Raw genomic sequence first — 19,936 nt, forward strand, 5'->3', positions numbered from 1 at the left:
CATCTGGTATTTCCCAGATGGTTTGTTTGAAGTTTTAGGTAATTAGAAGCATTTCTTAAAGAAGTAAACATTCAGCTAAAGATATAAGCTTAATTTAAATTGTCATTTGATAAAATTTTTTAAATCTGTTTTTATAAAGTTATGTCTTTTACTCTAACTGTTCTAAGTAGTTAATTTTACACTAAAACATAATAGATTTGTCAGCAGAACTAGACTTAGAAATAACTTTGGAGGAAGCACAAGAAAGGCTTGATGGAAGTGAAAATAACCACTCACAGGTATGTAAAAATGTAATGTAAATTCTGGCTCAATATTGTTTTCTATGCTTTAACACATAACAGAGTTCCAAATGAAATTACCTTTCAAAATTAACCTCTTAGACTCGATAGATAATAATTTAATATTTAGTTTTTATAGTGCTTTAATTACAAAGCTTAAAATATTGTTAGAATCTATTATAATTTATAGTTAAACTTTGTCCTTGGAATTGAGGCAAAAAAATTTCCTGAATATTGTTTTGACCCTTCTCCCTTACATGATAAAGAAGGTGATAATCAAATACTGAAGTCGTTGATTAAGCAGTTGAAATATGAACAATATATCAATGATGTCCGTGAGTTAGAGTCATGGAAAGAGAAATCATTCCCAGCTGTTTCAAATTTGCCGTTTCAAATTGCCAGTCACTAATGCCAAGATTAAAGATTTATCTGTCTTGTGATCTCTATATAATCGACCCTAAGGATCTGCATTGAGGGAGAGAAGGGGTCATACAATCAACCTAATTGCCTATTAAGGAATCAAACTTCCAGAATTGGACCTTTGTTGTTAGGGTACAGACAACAACTTTCTAATTTATTTCATTTCAGGGTAGGAAACCAGTAAATATTATTAAACAATGTTTTATCCACTTTCATTAGTGGATATTAGAATATAATATAACTGAATGAAAGCAGGTATTATATCAATGTATAATACTATCATAGTATATAATTTGCATTAAAATTTAGGAATTTGTTCCTCTTTCTGATTGGTGTTAATTGATTTTGGCTCCTAGTAATTTAAGGTTTGTCTATTTTCCAGTTACTAGTCCTTAAAAAAAAAATCCTTACGTGCACATAGGGACTCTTTAAGGTAAGGTGAGGTGAAATATTTTTAAGTAAGGAAGACTTTGTAACATTAAAAATCATCTCCTAATTCATTTTTGGTAGATTTAACATAGACAAATTATTTAGTTCAAACAAACAGTGACAAAATTGGGTTTGTGAGTTCATGTTTTTCTCCTGTTTTAGGCTAAGGCAAGTTATTTTTCACTTCTTAGTTGTAATCCAGTGATTTGTGAGTAGCTAAACATAGATTAAGAAGTTTAACGGTTAAATTTTAATTATTTTCTAATTTTTCTTTGTCCGTACTTGATTACTTAAGGATAAAGTTATTTTACAAACATGTACCCTGACAGAAAAGACATCTGAAAATCAAATCAAGCCAATTAATCTTCCACTTTTGCATCTGCAAAAAATGCCTCAAGAACTAGAAATGAATAAGGAATGTGATAGAGAGGACATATCTGTATGTTCAGGACTTCCTTGTGTGCAAAAGTATGAGGAAATGTGGATCAAACAAGGCAAATTAGAGTGGAAAAATAACTTAAAACTCATCACAAATGAGTTAAAGCAGAAGTTTGGTGAAATTTGTGAAAAATACAAAATTACTGTTTGTCCTGAGGAAGAGCCACTACATGATAACCCTAAAGAAGGAGCAAACATAAAGGAAATACCTTCTAATTTGACATATAATATACCTGACTGTGAGGCAAAAGATGCATTTGGAGTATCTATCTCTCTAGCATTCCAAGCATTTCCTGAACAAAAAGAACCCAGTCTTGAAAATGTTTTTCCATCTTATTTAACCTCTGGGTCCTGGGGACATGCTTGCCAGTCATCTTCACAGCTTTATTTAAATGAAAATAAATTAGACTATGAAAGTGATAAACCAGACACTGAACATGTTTTTAACAAAAATGAGATTTTTTATAATGATACAGAAAATAAAAAAGTAAGGGACCCAGTAGTTACATTTGAAGTGCAAGAAGACCAAGAGTTTGATATGCAAACATTACAAAATATGAACCAAAATACCACTAATTGGAAATTAGACATCGGATGTATACCTCAGTCTAGTGATCCCAAAAGACGTTTTGATTCATGGCTTGCCCGCTCCAATGAAATGAAACACATGATTCAAATAAAAAGTGATATTTCTGCTGTTACAAATACTTATAAGAAAACCAAACCAATACAAGACTGGTTCCAGAAGCCATTGCTTGCAGATAATTGCAGTGCTAATAACTATAAAAGCATGGGACCTGAATTAGAAAATGGGAGTTCTTCTCCACCGAATAGTAACAGAACATCCAAAGTGTATCTAAATGAAGAATTACAGCAAGATATGCAAAGGTTTAAGAATGAGATAGGCATGTTACAAGTAGAGTTCCTGGCTTTGGAAAAAGAGAAAATTCGACTTCAAAAAGAGGTAGAGGTTCATTTGCTGCTACTTTGTTCTTTCTCTTTATCAGTGATCTGATCCATTCTGATTTTCCACTTATGAATAAAATGGGGTCAGCTAAATAGGTGATTGTGTAGAAATAGATTACTTCTGCCATCTAAATAATAGGAAACTATTTTCATGGTTTTTGTTCCTTAATCAACCTAAGTCTCTCTCTGTCAGTCTTTCATATGGACTGGGAAACTAATTTAGCTACATACCATGTGACCTTCTGAGCCAGAATAAGCACAAAGGAAATTGCTTAAGAAATATAATAAGCTAGGGTTTGGGGTTTTTTTTTAATCTACTGGGTTTTAAATATAAATTACACTCCTATAGTATGGGAAGGAAGCAGTGACTGAAAGAAGGGACATAAACACGTATTCCTGCTAAACTAATCTCTTTATTGTGCTTTAGTGTGTGCGATCTTCTCTGCTTTACTCAATCCCTTGGCACTTAGAATTCCAACATGGCCACTTCAAGATATTTTTAATAACAAATACATGTACTCCCACATATTCTTTAATTACCACTCTCAGATGTTTCTGTTGAGTCAGACCTTTACATTATGTTGTTTAATAAAATGTGGTAAGTTTTGACATGTATGATTTTATCATATAGGTAGTATAAACCCTCAGCAAAAAAATTCAGTATTTATCTCCAAAGGAGAAAACTGAGTTTTGATGTGAGGTGAGCTTTTTTTTCCTTCCTGTAATAGATTTTTTAATTTGTTTGTTTGCTCTTTTGTGTAAGAGGTGCATTGACTGAGTTTTAAAGATAGACAAAAATCTATATTCTCCTTTAAAAGAAAAAGAGATGAGCCCTACCCCCAACTGAGGCATTAAATTACTTTGCCAAAGTCACACTTTTAACTTATCTGATTAATTTGATGAATTCATTTGGTAATTTATCAGATTCAGGGTTACAGAATTGTATCATCTCTTTTGGTGCCGTGAAATGCTAGGAATGCCACTTTAGGGCTTTGGACAAATCATTGAACCTTTCTTGGTTTTATTCCCATTATTGGTAAATAGTGAGGCTAAAGTACATAATTACTTCTATACCCTTTAGCTGTAAAATTTCATGGTTATTGAATGTGAAATTGGGAGACATTACTCATTTTCCAGAATTCCACACTAACTAACAATCCATCAATTTCACTCTACGCCTGTTTTTTGGTAAACTTTGGTTCATATATTTTAGTGAACACCGTCACTTTTTTGATATCCCCAGGATCCAAATGAAAAAAGAATTGTAAAAGGCAGTGGGGGAAGAATAGCTTCAGTGCAGAAAGAAGAATGTTTCCTTTTTGTTACTGAATGTTTCCTTTTTGTTACCAAGGTGTCACATCCTCTAAATTTGGCTGTTTAATGCAAAATCCAGGTGGTAAAGACGGAAGAGGACAAATTTTGTGTCTTTGTCTCTTTATTTCTCTATCTCTGCCATCAGATGGGGAAGAGTGGATGTGAATAGCTGCACAACATTAAGAAAGTCCTTTTTGAAATTTTTAAAATTTTATTTCTTTTCCTCAAACAGAAGCAGAATTTACAAAAATTTCAATGACTTGTAATTAAAAAAATTAAAGTAAGCACAAAAATATTTTTATTGCTTAAAACCGGGGCACACTCTGAGTCAAGTAATTAATGAAAATGAAAAGGTCTTTATAATGAATAAAGTAATAACAATTATATGTAGTGTCAAACTTTCATTAAAGGTTGAAGAAGAAAAGAAGAAGCACAAAAGTAGTGAAATGGAAGTATCAGAAAACATATATGATGCTGATGATAGTGGATTAATTCAACAGAGAAAGAGCAGAAAAACTAATAACCAGCAGTTTCCTACTATGGAGAATGAAGATTCTGATAGGTAAGCCTATGTCAGTATTTAACAATAGATAATTGTTATTTTCCTATAAAACAAGTGCTCATTTGAGCTAGTGTTCATGATTAACAAATTTTATATTTTACTAGGGTTATAGTTATTTTTAATACTCTTTTCCTTTAACCTTAATACTAGAGTTAATTGGTTAACACACCACCGTATTAGAGTATTCTGGATTTGACTGTATACTTACCTTTACCAGTGTATTGTATATTTAAATATATTTTATGTTACTGATTAGCGTCCTTTGATTTCAGCTTGAAGACTCCTTTCAGCATTTCTTGTGAGGCAGGTCTAGTGGTGATGACCTCCCTCAGCTTTGGTTTGTTTGGGAAAGTCTTTATCTCTCCTTCATTTCTGAAAGACAACTTTTCTGGATAGAGTATTCTTGGTTGGCAGTTTTTTTCTTTTAGCACTTTGAATATGTCATCCTACTCTCTTGAAATCCATTGATAGACTTATGGGGGTTCCCTTATAATTTACAAGCCTCTTTACTTTTGCTGCCTTTAAGACTCTCTCTTTGTCTTTGATTTTTGACAGTTTTGTTATAATGTCTCCTGGCGAGGATTTCTTTAAGTTGAGTTTGTTTGGTGACCTATGAGCTTTAGGAACTTGGATATCCAAATCTCTCCCCAGGTTTAGGAAGTTGTCAACCATTTTTTCTTTAAATAAGCTTTCTGCCACCTTCTCCCTATCTTCTCTTTCCGAACTGCAATGATTTATGAATTATTTCTTTTGATGGTATCTGGTAATTCATGTAGGCTTTCTTCCCACTTTTTCATTCTTTTTTTCTTTATTCTCCTCTGATTGGATAATTTCAAAGCTCCTATCTCTTAACTCACAGATTCTTTCTTCTGTTTGATCCATTCTGCTGTCAGTGCTCTTTATTGCATTTTTCCTTTCATTCATTGTATTCTTCAGCTCCAAAATTTCCATTTGGTTCTTTTTTTTAATTTCTATCTCTTTGTTAAACTCCTCATCTTGTTTGTGTATTACTTTCCTGATTTTGTTGGGTTGTCTTTCTGTGTTTTCTTGTAGCTCACTGAGTTTCCTTAAAACTACTATTTTGAATTCTCTATCAGGTAGATTGCAGATCTCCATGTCTTTGGGATTTGTTACTGGAAAATTATTGTGATCTTTTGGTAGTGTCATGTTTTCTTGATTTTTTTCATGTTACTTGAAGTTTTGCATTGCTGTCTGTGCATTTGAAGTAGCAGTCACCTCTTCCAGTCTTTAATAACTGCCCTCTCCAATGTATCCCAACTTGCATTGTTTTGTTCCAGTGGTATGCTGGCACTTCTCTGCTGGAAACCTGGATTTCCACAAAGGCTCTCTCGTCTGTGGGTGATTGTCTAAGACAGTGTTTTCCAGGGGTTCCCTGGACGTTGCTAAGAGTGGCTGGAGCCAGTTCATGGGCCATGCAGGGTCCACAGCTGGGATGTGGTCTGTATGTCTGTTACTACTTGGGTGGGCAGGACTCTTCCCAGGTCCCTTGGTGTATGGTGCTGGATCCTGCAACTCCCACAAAGCCACTTTTGTCCATGGATAGATGCCAAATTGTTGCTGGTGGTGGAGGAATACTATGAGGTACCTATTTTTCAGCCCTGATGCTGACATGACCCCAACATGTGGGTGTTTAAAAGTAAATTTTCCCCCCAAGATATTTCCTTGAGTTCTTTTTCATATTATATATACCTCATGTTATTTTAAAAAATCATGTAAATTAAACATTATTATATATCAAAACAAAACAAAAAAATATAGTAGAAATCTAATTATTACTCCCATGTCTAAGAGTCATTGCTTTTAGGCAGTGAACTTCAGCTTTTCAGTGTAGCACTTGAGGTTCTTCAGAATGTCTTTCCAGACTCATCTCTCTGCTTCCTTCCATGTATTTTGTACTTTTCCTTCCAAGTTCCTAGGAAACACCTAGATGCCATGTGCCTAATCTTTGTGCTCACATTCTAATCACCAAGTAGAATGATTTTCTCCCTTTTCTTTTCCTCATGACCTCCTCTGTTTATTTCACCTCTTCTGTAAAGCTTTCCTACGTTCACTTATAACTTTCATATGTCAACTCTTACATATCACATTGTATCATAATTGTATATCTGTCTTTGAAGCAAGAATTTGTATTTGCTTACATATGGTTGGTACTTCATAACTGTTTTGTGAACTAATAAATGACTTATGATGGGTAATAGTTGGAATTTTACAAAGATTGGTTTTTTATTCTTTATCAGTAGAATTATTAGAAAACATTGGCTTTTTTATGGATTTTTTAAAGTAGCGGTCCTGGCATGCATATGAAGGAAGTAAAGAAAAATGAAAATGAAAAATGGACATCAAAAGAATGTGTGATTACACCAGTGTTTGAGAAGGCTGATTCACTGATTGGTGGTCTGCTACACATGAATGATGACAGCAGTTTAAGTGGAGTAGATCAGGATGATGGCAGGTAAAATCTACAAATTCTTTATTTTTAGGTCAAGAAATATTAGCACTGAATACTTTTTCTGGAAATAGAACAGCATAATATAGTGTACAGGCCACGACATAGAATTCTCAACTATACCAGACTAACGCTGCTGAAAGTTTAAGATGAGGACGAGTGGCTTTGACCAGAAGTAGTTTCAATAAATACTCCCCATGGAAGCTGGACTGTAGTGAATAAGTGTAAATGGCTCCTTAGGGAATATTTACTTGGAAAGGCAATAGAGAACTGGATGGTAACTGAAGAGGAATGTGGAGTTCAAGGGAGTTTCCTTTCTCTTTTTATGTTAAGATGGGAGTTTCTAGAGTATGTTTGTATGCTGTTGGAAATGAGCCAGTAGAGGACGCGTTTATTCAGTTTAATCTTGTTTGCATGTCCAATATTAGAAAGCTTATTGATTGTATTACATTATCTTTAAAATATTATAGTAAACTAATTGTACATAATACTTCTATTCACGTATAGTTTTATGGTAAGGGCTTGTTCATTGATTTTGAAGTATAATATTCTTATAAAATTGAATATGCAGATGATTACTTAAAAGTTATTCTATCATACATAGATTTTAAAAAATTATATAATCATAAATTTACAAACATTTAGGCCATACTGAATAGGATTTAATCATTCCTTGATAATTCTAGATGACAGTATCATCATGAGTGGCTATGGTTTTGTAAGGTACTCTAAAACAGATTATGTTAACTTCACAGTGGTTTAGATTCCAGGGAAAAGGGTAAGATTTTGTTTATATTCGATAGAAAAAAAAAACTAGTAACAATCTATCACAGATTATTACTTTTGGATTATAAAGTTCTAAATTACAAAAGTCATGCTTCCTGTACCAAAAGTGTCATTAACACTTATTGTGCGCTCAGTAAGTATATGTTGAATGCATGAATAAACAGCTGAATGGGTGAATGAATGCCTGTTGATGAATTTCTTTACAAAAAGCAAATCTTTATTGAAAATAGAATTCCAATATTGCCTAGGTCTAAAGTCTTTTTATTTTTAAAAAATATGTCTAAGATTCAGAAATTATTATTTATAGTTATAACTAGACACTTAAAAACACTTAAAAATAAATATTACCTTCTCATCATATTGTGAAACACAAGTGTTGAAGCCAGATTTCCTGGGTTTGAATTCTGGGTCTGCTGCTGATCTGCTGTATGGGCTTGGGCAAGTTACTTAGCCTTTCTGTGCTCCATTTCTTCCTGTGTAAAGGACCTAATGTATTACCTCTCTCCCAGAATTGTTGTGAGGATTAAAATGCCTTTAAGACATGTAAGGTGCTTATAATAATGCATAGCAGTTACATAGTAAGTCCTCAAAAAGCTAATATCATGATTATTAAGAAAGGGTTTCTTTCATATAAGGACTTAATACTTTCCAAATAGGTTTTAGTGCCATAAAATTAATTTTTATTGAAAATGACACTAACAAAAAACCCTAGTATATTTCTTCCTATCAAATAATGCAAGTAACATTATGTTTTTCCTTTTCCTTTGATTGTCAGCTTGATCTAATTTAATGCTTTGTTAATATTATTATGGTATATTTTCTTTGTCCTTTAATGTTACTTTTCTATTTATTGTTTAATCTCTTTTATAGAAAATTAATTACCAATGCAAAGATTTTATGTAAAAAACAATAGATTTAGGTATTCTTTGTATTTTAAGTATTTAATATTTGCCTGAAAAGAATCGTTTGTTTTTTTAGGGCTGCAAAGGAAACATCTAATGAAAAGAACAAGGTATAGTAAAAAATTAATTATAAAAGATATTATCCTGTAGTAAAAAATTACTTTGTAAAAGGTATAGTGGAAAAATAGAAAATCTTCCTTTGTTGTAGAGACATTTACTTTGAAAAAATAATTTAGAAACACTGTTGATAAAGTTATCCCTTTGATAAAAATCTGTTCTTTTACGAAGTATCTGTGTTTTTGCTTTAATAAAGAGATATTTATCACCTCTGTACACTTAGTATATTTTATAAATATTTTGGGGACATTGTGAAATAGTATTTTTTATTTGTAGGTCAAAGAGCAAATTAATTCTATGGATGACCTTGATGACTTAACTCAGTCATCTGAAACAGCTTTTGAGGATTGCCAGATGCTTTACTCTAATTATAAGAATTCCATGTTGCTAATTGAACAACTTGGCATGGAGTGTAAAGGTAGGACCATGGTATAAGTATAAAGCCTTTTTGTGTATACTGTTGTAATATTTGGTAGAATTCACCAGTGTAGCCATTTGGGCCTGGAATTTTCTTTGTGGGAAGGTCTTTAACAAGGACTTTAGTTTCTTTTTTAGATATAGGACTATTTAGTTTATTTGTTCTTTCTTGATTGAGCTTTGGTAATTTCCCTCTTTCAAGGAATTTACCCACTTCATCTGAGTTGTCAAATTTATTTACATAATGTTCATAATATTACTCTGTTAGTCTTTTAATATCTATAGAATCTGTAGTAATTTCTCATTACTCATTTCTGTGAAATTAGTAATTTGTGCCTTCTCTCTCTTTTTTTTTTCATTATCAGCCTGGCTAGAGGTTTATCACTTTTATTCATCTTCTGAACATATTTGGTTTCACTGATTTTTTAAAAATTTATTTATTTATTTATTTATTTTAGGCTGTGTTAGGTCTTTGTTGCTGTGCCCAGGCTTTCTCTAGTTGAGGCAAGTGGGGGCTACTCTTCGTTCAGTGTGTGGGCTTCTCATTGCTGTGGCTTCTCTTGTTGTGGAGCACGGGTTCCAGGTGCATGGGCTTCAGTAGTTGTGGCACGCGGACTCAGTAGTTGTGGCTTGCGGGCACTAGAATGCAGGCTCAGTAGTTTTGGCACACAGGCTTAGTTGCTCTGAGGCATGTGGGATCTTCCCGGACCAGGGATCAAACCCGTGTCCCTTGTATTGGCAGGTGGATTCTTAACCATTGTGCCACCAGGGGAGTCCCTCATTGATTTTTCCATGTCTTTTTTGTTTTGTTTGTTTTGTTTTTTTCTCATTGATTTTTTCTTTGATGTTTTTTATTTCCTTTCTTCTGCTTGCTTTGGGTTTACTTTGCTCTTTTTTAAAAAATATTTATTTATTTTATTTTATTTTATTTTTGGCTGCGTTGGGTCTTAGTTGCGGCACACGGGATCTTTCGTTGCAGCTCGTGGGCTTCTCTCTCTAGTTGTGGTGTGTGGGCTCAGTATTTGTGACACTCTAAATGGGGTGTGGGCTCCAGCGTGTGTGGGCTCTGTAGTTGCAGCATGCTGGCTCTCTAGTTGTGGCTTGCATGTTCAGTAGTTGCAGCGGGCGGGCTTAGTTGCCCCACTGCATGTGGGGTTTTAGTTCTCCGACCAGGGATCAAACCCGCACCCCCTGGATTGGAAGGCAGATCCTTAACCACTGAACCATTGGGGAAGTCCCCTAATTTGCTCTTTTTCTGGATTTTTATGTTGGAAGCCAAGGTCATTGATTTGAGACCTTCTTTTCTAATATAGACATTCAATGCTATAAATTTTCATGCAAGTAAGCAGCATTCTACAAATTGTAATATATTATGTTTTCATTTTCATTCAGTTCAAAATACTTTGTAATTCCTCTTTTCATTACCTCTTTAATCCAAGGGTTATTTAGATGTGTGTTATTTAGTTTTCAAATATTGGAGTATTTTCGAGAAATATTTTTGTTCTTGATTTCCAATTTGATTGCTTTGTGGTCAGCGAACGTACTTTGTATGACTTAAATCCTTTTGACTTACTCCTTTATTTTATAACCCAGAATATAGTCTTTTTTTGGTAAGTGTTCCATGGCTACTTGAAAAGAATGGTGGTGTTCAAGTCTACAGTATCCTTGCTGATTTTCTGCCTGCTCTTTCTATCACTTATTCATTGAGGGGTATTGAAATCTCAGACTGTAATTGTGGATTTGTCTATTTTTCTTTGCATTTCTCTCAAGTTTTGCTTTATATATTTTGAAGTTATTAGGCGCATAAACGTTTAGGGTTGTTATGCTTCTTATTTTATTTTATTTTTTTAAATTGAACCATCTTTTTCCCTTTATTTATTTATTTTTATTTATTATTTTATGGCTGTGTTGGGTCTTCGTTTCTGTGCGAGGGCTTTCTCTAGTTGCGGCAAGTGGGGGCCACTCTTCATCGCGGCGCGCGGGCCTCTCACTATCGCGGCCTCTCTTGTTGCGGAGCACAAGCTCCAGACGCGCAGGCTCAGTAGTTGTGGCTCACGGGCCCAGTTGCTCCGCGGCATGTGGGATCTTCCCAGACCAGGGCTCGAACCTGTGTCCCCTGCATTGGCAGGCGGATTCTCAACCACTGCACCACCAGGGAAGCCCTGTTATGCTTCTTATTAATTGACACTCTTATCATTATGAAATGACCTTGTTTATTGCTGGTAATGCTTTTTGCTCTGAAGTCTACTTTGTTTGGTATTAATATAGCCACTCTAGCTTAGCTTTGTTTTGTCACATGTTAGTGTGGTATATCTTATTTCTAACCTTATTACAAATTTATGTCTGTATGTTTAAAGTGCATTTCTTATAGGTGGCATACAGTTCGGTCTTGCTTTTTGATCCAGTCTGACAATCTGCTTTTTTTTAAAAAACTTATTTATTTATTTATTTATTTTTGGCTGCATTGGGTCTTCATTGCTGTGCACGGGCTTTCTCTAGTTGAGGCAAGTGTGGGCTACTCTTCGTTGTGGTGCGCAGGCTTCTCATTGTGGTGGCTTCTCTTGCTGTGGAGCACAGGCTGTAGGCCCATGGGCTTCAGTAATTGTGGCACGTGGGCTCAGTAGTTGTGGCGCACGGGTTTAGTTGCTCCATGACATGTGGGAGGACCAGGGCTCGAACCTGTGTCCCTGCATTGGCAGGTGGATTCTTGACCACTGCACCACCAGTGAAGTCCCTGACAATCTGCTTTTTAATTGAGGTTTTCAGACCATTTTCACTTAATGTGATTATTGATATAGTAGGTTTGAATCTGTCATTATGCTGTTTGATTTCTGTTTGTCCCATCTGTTCTTTGTTCCCCTTTTCTTTTTCTGCCATCTTTTAGATTAATTGAGTAATTTTTATGATGTAGTTTTATTTCTTTTTTGTTTTTTTGGTTTATTAACTGTAACTCTTTTGTTTCACTATTTTAGTGGTTGCTTTAGGGTTTACAGTATTTTACTTAGGGTTATCACAGTCCACCTTCAAGTAATATTGTACCACATCATATATAGGATAAGAATATTACAAAAGAGTTTACTTCCACTTCTCTCCTTGCCAGATCCTCCTGGATCTGTGGGATTGTAGTTTTCATTAAGTTTAGAAAGTTGTTGGCCATTCTTTTCTTCAAATATTTTTTTTCTGTCTCTTTCCTCCACCTCTTTAGGGCATTGTATATTTAGCCACTTGAATTCCTGGTCAGGGAATTAAGATCCCGCATGCTGTGCGGCATGGCCAAAAAAAAAAAAAATGTTCAACGTATGGATGAGTGAAGGTGAAAATGCACAGTGCTTTATATACAAAAATTACTCATATATTTTATTTCTATCTTTGTTTTCTTCCTAATGCAGATTCTGTTAGCTTATTGAAAATTCAGGATGCAGTTCTTTCATATGAAAGATTAATAGAACTTAAAAAAAATCACTGTGAACTACTTACAGGAAAAAATAAAAAAATGGAAAGTAAGGTTAGTGGGCTACAAAAGGAGCTATCAGAAACAAAAGAAATGAAATCACAGTTAGAGCATCAAAAAGTGGAGTGGGAACAAGAGCTCTGCAGCTTGAGGTATTGAACATCTTGGTTTTAAAGAAATATTTGAACTGTTTTTATTTACTGTAATACTACAGATGTGTATTTACTTTAATACTATGGGAAGTTTTATAATTGCTAACTTACCTGCTGGGATTTTACAGGGGAGAAAACTTCATTAGTATTGTGAAGTGTGAAATTCTTGGAAATAATACAGCAAGTTCTTAACAGTGAATACTTCTACTAATAATTTAATGTATATATTTCCAAATCATCATTTTCATGGCCATACAAAAGTCCTCCGTACGGAAGCCTCATTTTTATTTTTTTGTAATCTCTCTTTTTTTTTAAAATTTTATTTATTATTTTATACAGCAGGTTCTTATTAGTTACCCATTTTATACATATTAGTGTAAACATGTCAATCCCAAGCTCCCAGTTCATCCCACGCCCCCCCCCCCCCCGCTTTCCCCCCTTGGTGTCCATACGTTTGTTCTCTACATCTGTGTCTCTATTTCTGCCTTGCAAACCGGTTCACCTGTACCATTTTTCTAGATTCCACATATATGCGTTAATATACAATATTTGTTTTTCTCTTTCTGACTTACTTCACTCTGTATGATAGTTTCTAAGTCCATCCACGTCTCTACAAATGAACCAATTTCGTTCCTTTCTATGGCTGAGTAATATTCCATTGTATATATGTGCTACATCTTCTTTATCCATTTGTCTGTTGATGGGCATTTATGTTGCTTCCATGACCTGGCTATTGTAAACAGTGCTGCAGTGAACATTGGGGTGCTTGTGTCTTTTTGAATTATGGTCATTATTTTTTTAACAAATTGAATTTCAGTTGTTTTTCATTTTTCTGTATTATATTTAATGCTACAAGGAACGTCTCTTCTATAAATTCATTTCTACATTTCTGATTATTTATTTTGAATAAATTCTTTAATATTGTGTTATTTGGTTAAAGTATGAGAACTTTTAAAAAGGTCTTTGAGCCACGTTTCTAAATTGTTCTCTGGAAAGTTTATATTACTTTATACTCCCACCCACAGAAGTATGAAATGGCCATTTTTCTCAAGACAAAATTTAAAAAAAAATTTATGCAGTTTTATTCTTAACATATGCATGGATGAAATAAAAGGTAAAAATGGAAGGTGATTACTGATTAGTTTATTCAATTTCTCTTTCATACAGAGATAAAATTAGTTCAAAGGTTTGTGCTGAAAGCACAAAATACTCTTTATTGTTTAATTAATTAATATGGATCCTGCCTTACGGGATTTAAAATGATTTATTAAATAGATAATAATCAACAAGTTGAAAATGTTGCAAAAGAAGAAACATAAAAAGTGTGGTGCAACAGATATTAGACTCCCTAGCCTAGTCTTGGATTACAGTGTCTGAAGATATATGTTCTGTAAAAGACATCTGCAGATTTTATCTGGCACTGTAAGTCATTTAGGGGTACCTGTAGTATTTTATGAAGTTGAAATTTTATTTCTAGTGATCTTATAAACTTGTTTCTAAACAACAGCTTCTCTTTTTAATTAGTAACTAAATTATCTGTCCCAAAGGAGGAGTAATTATGACAGTGTGGAAAACAGGGTAATTTTCGACCTAACTTCACTGAATAATTTCAAAATTTCTTTCCTACACTATTCACCAGAGTTACTCTTGACTAAAACTTACTTAAGTGGCAGAATGTTTTTTCAGTGCTACCTTTCAAGTGTATATATCTTTATGAGGAGATTGAAGTGAGGAATTAAAAATATGAGACCTAGAAAGGAAAAAAAAAACTGGAGAACAGAAATTTCATTAGGATACTAAATCAACGGGTGAATAGACAGATCATAAAATGAACTTTTTATTTTCTAACAAAACACATTTTAAGGTAAGCATATTTAACTGCAGATTCACCCTAAAACAAGAAGAAGAGAAGAGAAGAAATGCTGACATGTTATATGAAAAAATTAGGGAGCAGTTAAGAAGAAAAGAAGAGCAATACAGTAAAGAAGTTGAAATGAAACAACAACTTGAACTCACTCTCAGAGCGCTAGACATGGAACTGAGGACTGTGAGAAATAATCTGAATCAGGTAAGTTAATCTTTGGTGAAAATTTCAAATTTCTAACACTATTTCATCAGTATTATTTATAATATTTCTTTGATTTAATATATATTATTTAGGTTTAAAACAAATAAAAAGTGTTATCCTAAATATGAACTATGACATTTATAGCTTAAATTATTAATTTCTTGCCATTCTTAGCTTCTAATACATGCTCTGTGTATGTTTTCTGAATGGAGGAATGGAAGGTAAATTGAGCTTAATCATTAACATAATGATTGGCATTTTTGGTCCATTCGAAAGTAATATTCTTAATTCCAATCCATGTGTTAATTTTGGCTTTTTTATGTTAAAATACAGGCTAAATTGCCTTGAGACTGTGATGGAACTAGTTAAATGCTTTGTAAAAAGATTTTCTTTCACAATACTGTATCTCCCTGTATTTTTGCTCTGTGATAAGTTTGGTGGTCATTTAAATTAAAATCTGAGTTATTCATGTGGGATAAACATCCTTGTGCTTATTTAAAAAGGTTACTTCCTTTTAACAGTTTTTTTTTTTAAATTCTGCTCTTAAGCTTTTTACTTTTTTTTTTTAATGGTATGAGACCAAAAACCTCATGAAATGTGTCTCCAGGTTGTAGAAGAGCGAAATGACACTCAGAGGCAGCTTTCTCGAGAACAGAATGCCAGAATTTTGCAAGATGGAATCCTGACCAATCACTTTGCCAAACAAAAGGAGATAGAAATGACTAATAAGGAAATGAATTCTGAGGTATTTTCTTTAATCATTTTCAAATATTTGTGCGTATGTATCTGTATATGTATATATTTTAAAAACCAATACTATACATCATAGACAGTATAGAGGATATTTAAAACCTATTTAAGTATATTTTGGGGTGGGGGTGACGTTTCTCATCCGTTGGATATTTAATATTTTTAATTCAAACATAATTGAATTATATTTGATTGAATTTAATTCAAGTTTTTTTTTGAAAGAAAGGGAGAAAGAAAGCTGGCCTCCAGAGTTTTTTTTTTTTTTTTTTTTGGCTGTGTTGGGTCTTCGTTTCTGTGCGAGGGCTTTCTCCAGTTGTGGCAAGCGGGGGCCACTCTTCATCACGGTGTGCGGGCGTCTCACTATGGCAGCCTCTCTTGTTGCGGAGCACAGGCTCCAGACGCGCAGGCTCAGCAGTTGTGGCTCACGGGCCTAGTTGCTCCGCGGCATGTGGGATCCTCCCAGACCAGGGCTCGAACCTGTGTCCCCTGCATTGGCAGGCAGATTCTCAACCACTGCACCACCAGGGAAGCCCCTCAAGTAGTATTTTTAATTCAAATCCATTTGTCTGCAACAGTCAAGCAGTGACATACAATAGCCTCATCCAAGGAGAGGCTTTTAATATTTTCCATAGGAACTGATGAACTTTTCATAATCTCAAAACTATTGCTACCATCTAGAAAAGTCTGCACCCTGATGGTGGTTTAGGCAGGGAAGACCATGTGTGCTCCACCATCGACCACACTACCCAACCAAATCCCAGCACTGAATACGTTCATGCCCTCTGCTTTGGAGTGAACGTCAATCACTATGCACCTCATCATTTTCAGTGTCTAAATCAGAGTCTGTTCTTGGTTTCACTGTCATTTCTTTAACCAGTACCCCATCAATGACATTTTCACATCACTTACAATTTTTCAGTATCGTAAAAGCTGCAATATTAGTTGTACAAACATTTTTGAGCACTTAAAAAAATTATTTCCTTAGAATAAACTTATAAAAGTTTATAAAAACAAACAAAAAAAGAGACCCCCAAAACAAACAAACAAAACAACATTATGGTTTTTGGCAGTGATTTCACTTCCTTGATAGATTAATAGAGAGGTTAGTTTATCCCTTCCACTGATGGTAAGGAGGAAAGGTATAGCCAGTTCAGAGACCGTATTTTGGGTGTCATTCTTCTACTTGTGAGAAAATTAACACTTTGCTCCATGTAGTGTCCTATTTCAGTACAAGGAACTTTTGAAAATAGTGATAGATATGCCATAATATTTATTTAGTGATAATTTATTAAGTATTTTATTTTTAGTGAAACAGTTCATTGTATTTCCCCCTACCTTACTATTTTAAGCATTATGAAGAGAGAATGAAAGTTATTGCAGCAGCGAATAATCTCATGATTTTCTAAGATCTCTATAAATTTTACCTTATTTACCACTAGTGTATGCACCAATTAGTGAAATATAAGGTTTATTTTGTATTTATATGTTTGTACTAGAGAACTAGCTGTGGTTTGGTGTAAGAGGACTCATAGTAAAGTCAGAAGACGTGGGGAAAAGCCTGCAGCTTGCTTGTATTTTTAACTTCCTCATTTCCAGGACTGTCATAGCTAAATGAGTTAATTGATATTTGTAGAAGTGCTTAGTACAGTTATCAGTAGATGTAATTCTTGTAACTGACTATAAAAATATTAGAAACATAGAATATTTATGGAATATTTTCAGGAAAAAAAATTTTTTAGGAAATTTAATCTGTCAAAATATATACAGAGCTAAGGCTTTTACTGTGGGGTAGCTGTATAGGTTAGATAGCAGATGTAATTTTTTTTAAGCTAGCGGGTGGTATTTTATTTTATTTTTTATTGAAGTATAGTTGATTTACAATATTGTGTTAGTTTCAGGTATACAGCACAGTGATTCAGTTTATATATATATATATATATATATATATATATATATATATATATATATATATTTATATATATATATATATATATATCTTTATAGATTCTTTTTCCAAATATTTTTTTTTTTTTTTTTTTTTTAAAGCAATAAAAATTTATTCTCTCACAATTGCGCAGGCGAGAAGTCCCAAACCAAAGTGTAGGCAGCGCTATCTCCCCTTCCGGGGGCTCTAGGAGAGAATCTGCTCCTTGCTTTTTCCAGCTTCAGGTGGCTGGTCCACTGCACATTCCTCTCCTCTGTCTTCACATCACCTTCTCCTGTGCGTGCGTGCCCACGCATGTGTAATCTCCTTCTGCCTCTCTCTTATAAGGACACTTGTATAGTAGTGTGTATATATTAATCCCAACCTCCTAATGAATCCCTCCCCCTCTTTCCCCTTTAGTAACCATAAGTTTGTTTTCTATGTCTGTGAGTCTCTTTCTGTTTGTAAATAAGTTCATTTGTATCATTTTTTTAGATTCCATGTATAAGCAATATCATATGATATTTGTCTTTTCTGTCTGGCTTACTCCACTTAGTATGATAGTCTCTAGGTCCATCCATGTTGCTGCAAATGGCATTATTTCATTCTTTTTTATGGCTGTGTAGTATTCCATTGTATAAATATGTCACATCAGATGCAATTTTTAAGTGTAGTCAGATTTATTAATCTTTTGTTTTAAGCCTTCTGGGTTTGTTATAATTTAGAGAAAGGCCTTTCCAATTCTGAGCTTCTTAAGAATTCTCTTGTGGTTTCTTTTTTGCTTTCATGGATTCATTGTCTTCAATTAAATTTTTGAACTTTTGAAGATTTCTGCTTGTAAGAAGTCTGAGGTTTGTATCCAACCTATTTTTTCCAGTTGGATATCCACTTATTGCAGTCTTTTCATTGTATAAACATATAGGTTAGTCTTTCAGAGGAAATCATGAAATGTCAATTTATTGAGTACTAGCTGAAAATCTCCTTTGTTTCGCTTAGGTGTCCGATAGTCCTGAAAAAGGAAAAGGTCTGTTACATAAAAACCACATGTTGCAGGATGAAATTGCCATGCTAAGACTGGAAATAGACACAATAAAATGTCAGAACCAGGAAAAGGAAAAGAAATATTTTGAGGATATTGAAATTGTAAAAGAAAAGAATAACGATCTTCAAAAGACAATAAAACTGAATGAGGAAACATTAACAAAGACAATATTCCAATATACTGGACAGCTTAATGTTCTGACAGCTGAGAATACAATGCTAAACTCTAAGCTGGAGAATGAAAAACAAAGCAAAGAAAGACTGGAAACAGAAGTGGAATCCTACCGTTCTAGACTGGCTACTGCCATACATGATCACCATCAAAGTCAGACATCAAAAAGAGACCTGGAACTTGCCTTCCAGAGAGCAAGAGATGAGTGGTTACGCTTGCAGGACAAAATGAATTTTGATGTGTCTAACCTGAACGATAACAACGAGATGCTTTCCCAGCAACTTTCTAAAGCTGAAAGTAAATTCAATAGCCTAGAAACCGAGCTCCATCACACGAGAGATGCTCTCAGAGAAAAGACTTTGGTGTTAGAACGTGTACAGAGAGACCTAAGCCAAGCACAGTGTCAAAAGAAGGAGATTGAATACATGTATCAAAGCGAACAAGGCAAAGTGAATAAATACATTGGAAAGCAGGAATCCTTAGAAGAGAGATTATCTCAACTCCAGAGTGAAAACATGTTGCTCAGACAGCAACTGGATGATGCGCAAAACAAAGCCGACAGTAAAGAGAAGACAGTAATTAACATCCAAGACCAGTTTCAGGATATTGTGAAAAAACTTCAAGCTGAAAGTGAAAAACAAGGTCTGATGCTGGAGGAAAGAAACAAGGATTTAATCAACGAATGTAATCATTTAAAAGAGAGAATGTATCAGTATGAAAATGAGAAAACAGAAAGAGAAGTAAGTATCCAAGAAGAGAAATAATTCTCAGACTTCCTGAAAGAAAATTCAAAGTGATTTTGATTATGGCTAAATGTTGAATCTAGTTGAATATAAAAAATATATAGACTATAAATCTATAGGCCGTAAGTCAGCCTAAAAGCATACCTTGTATCCAGCAAATAAAGAATTAGACCTGAGAGGTGCTTTACTTTGAGTAGAGACATCGTGTCACCTATGAAATTTTAAGAGATTAAGTTATAAATTGTTAATGGGTATAGACAGGTATTAGTAATTTACTCTTCTACTGCTAAGATAATAATTTTAATCTTTATGTCACCACATTTTAGTATCATGATGAAGCAGATAAATGAAACGCTCAGATCTAAAATGAATTATTTTGAAATTAAGATTCAGTTGTGTGGATTACCTTGACAGTCAATTCCAGATTTCCCAGATGAACTGATGTGTTGATGCCATATCTCATAGTACTTTTCTTTCAGTAGCTTGTCATAACTTTTTAGTTGATATAATTTTATTTTTATTCATGTCAATTTAAATTA

At 33.9% G+C, this 19,936-nt stretch overlaps 1 protein-coding gene across 2 annotated transcripts in view; it reads left to right on the forward strand.

The window, feature by feature from the left end:
- LOC118890566 (ankyrin repeat domain-containing protein 26-like) overlaps positions 1-19,936 on the forward strand; it is a 57,771-nt gene that overhangs the window by 10,633 nt on the left and 27,202 nt on the right. Inside the window, exons 1-9 of one of the 2 annotated variants that reach the window (XM_036843602.1) lie at positions 1,128-2,529; positions 4,256-4,407; positions 6,710-6,880; positions 8,639-8,672; positions 8,956-9,097; positions 12,486-12,699; positions 14,584-14,767; positions 15,375-15,512; positions 18,438-19,394. In XM_036843602.1, the coding sequence (XP_036699497.1) occupies positions 1,516-2,529; positions 4,256-4,407; positions 6,710-6,880; positions 8,639-8,672; positions 8,956-9,097; positions 12,486-12,699; positions 14,584-14,767; positions 15,375-15,512; positions 18,438-19,394 (3,006 nt within the window). In that variant the 5' untranslated portion in view covers positions 1,128-1,515. Of the gene's footprint in view, positions 1-1,127; positions 2,530-4,255; positions 4,408-6,709; positions 6,881-8,638; positions 8,673-8,955; positions 9,098-12,485; positions 12,700-14,583; positions 14,768-15,374; positions 15,513-18,437; positions 19,395-19,936 lie in introns of those variants that run through there. The other variant, XM_036843603.1, reaches the window with a different exon arrangement.

The sequence above is a fragment of the Balaenoptera musculus genome, chromosome 2 (genome assembly GCF_009873245.2).
Source record: "Balaenoptera musculus isolate JJ_BM4_2016_0621 chromosome 2, mBalMus1.pri.v3, whole genome shotgun sequence".
NCBI lineage: Eukaryota > Metazoa > Chordata > Mammalia > Artiodactyla > Balaenopteridae > Balaenoptera > Balaenoptera musculus.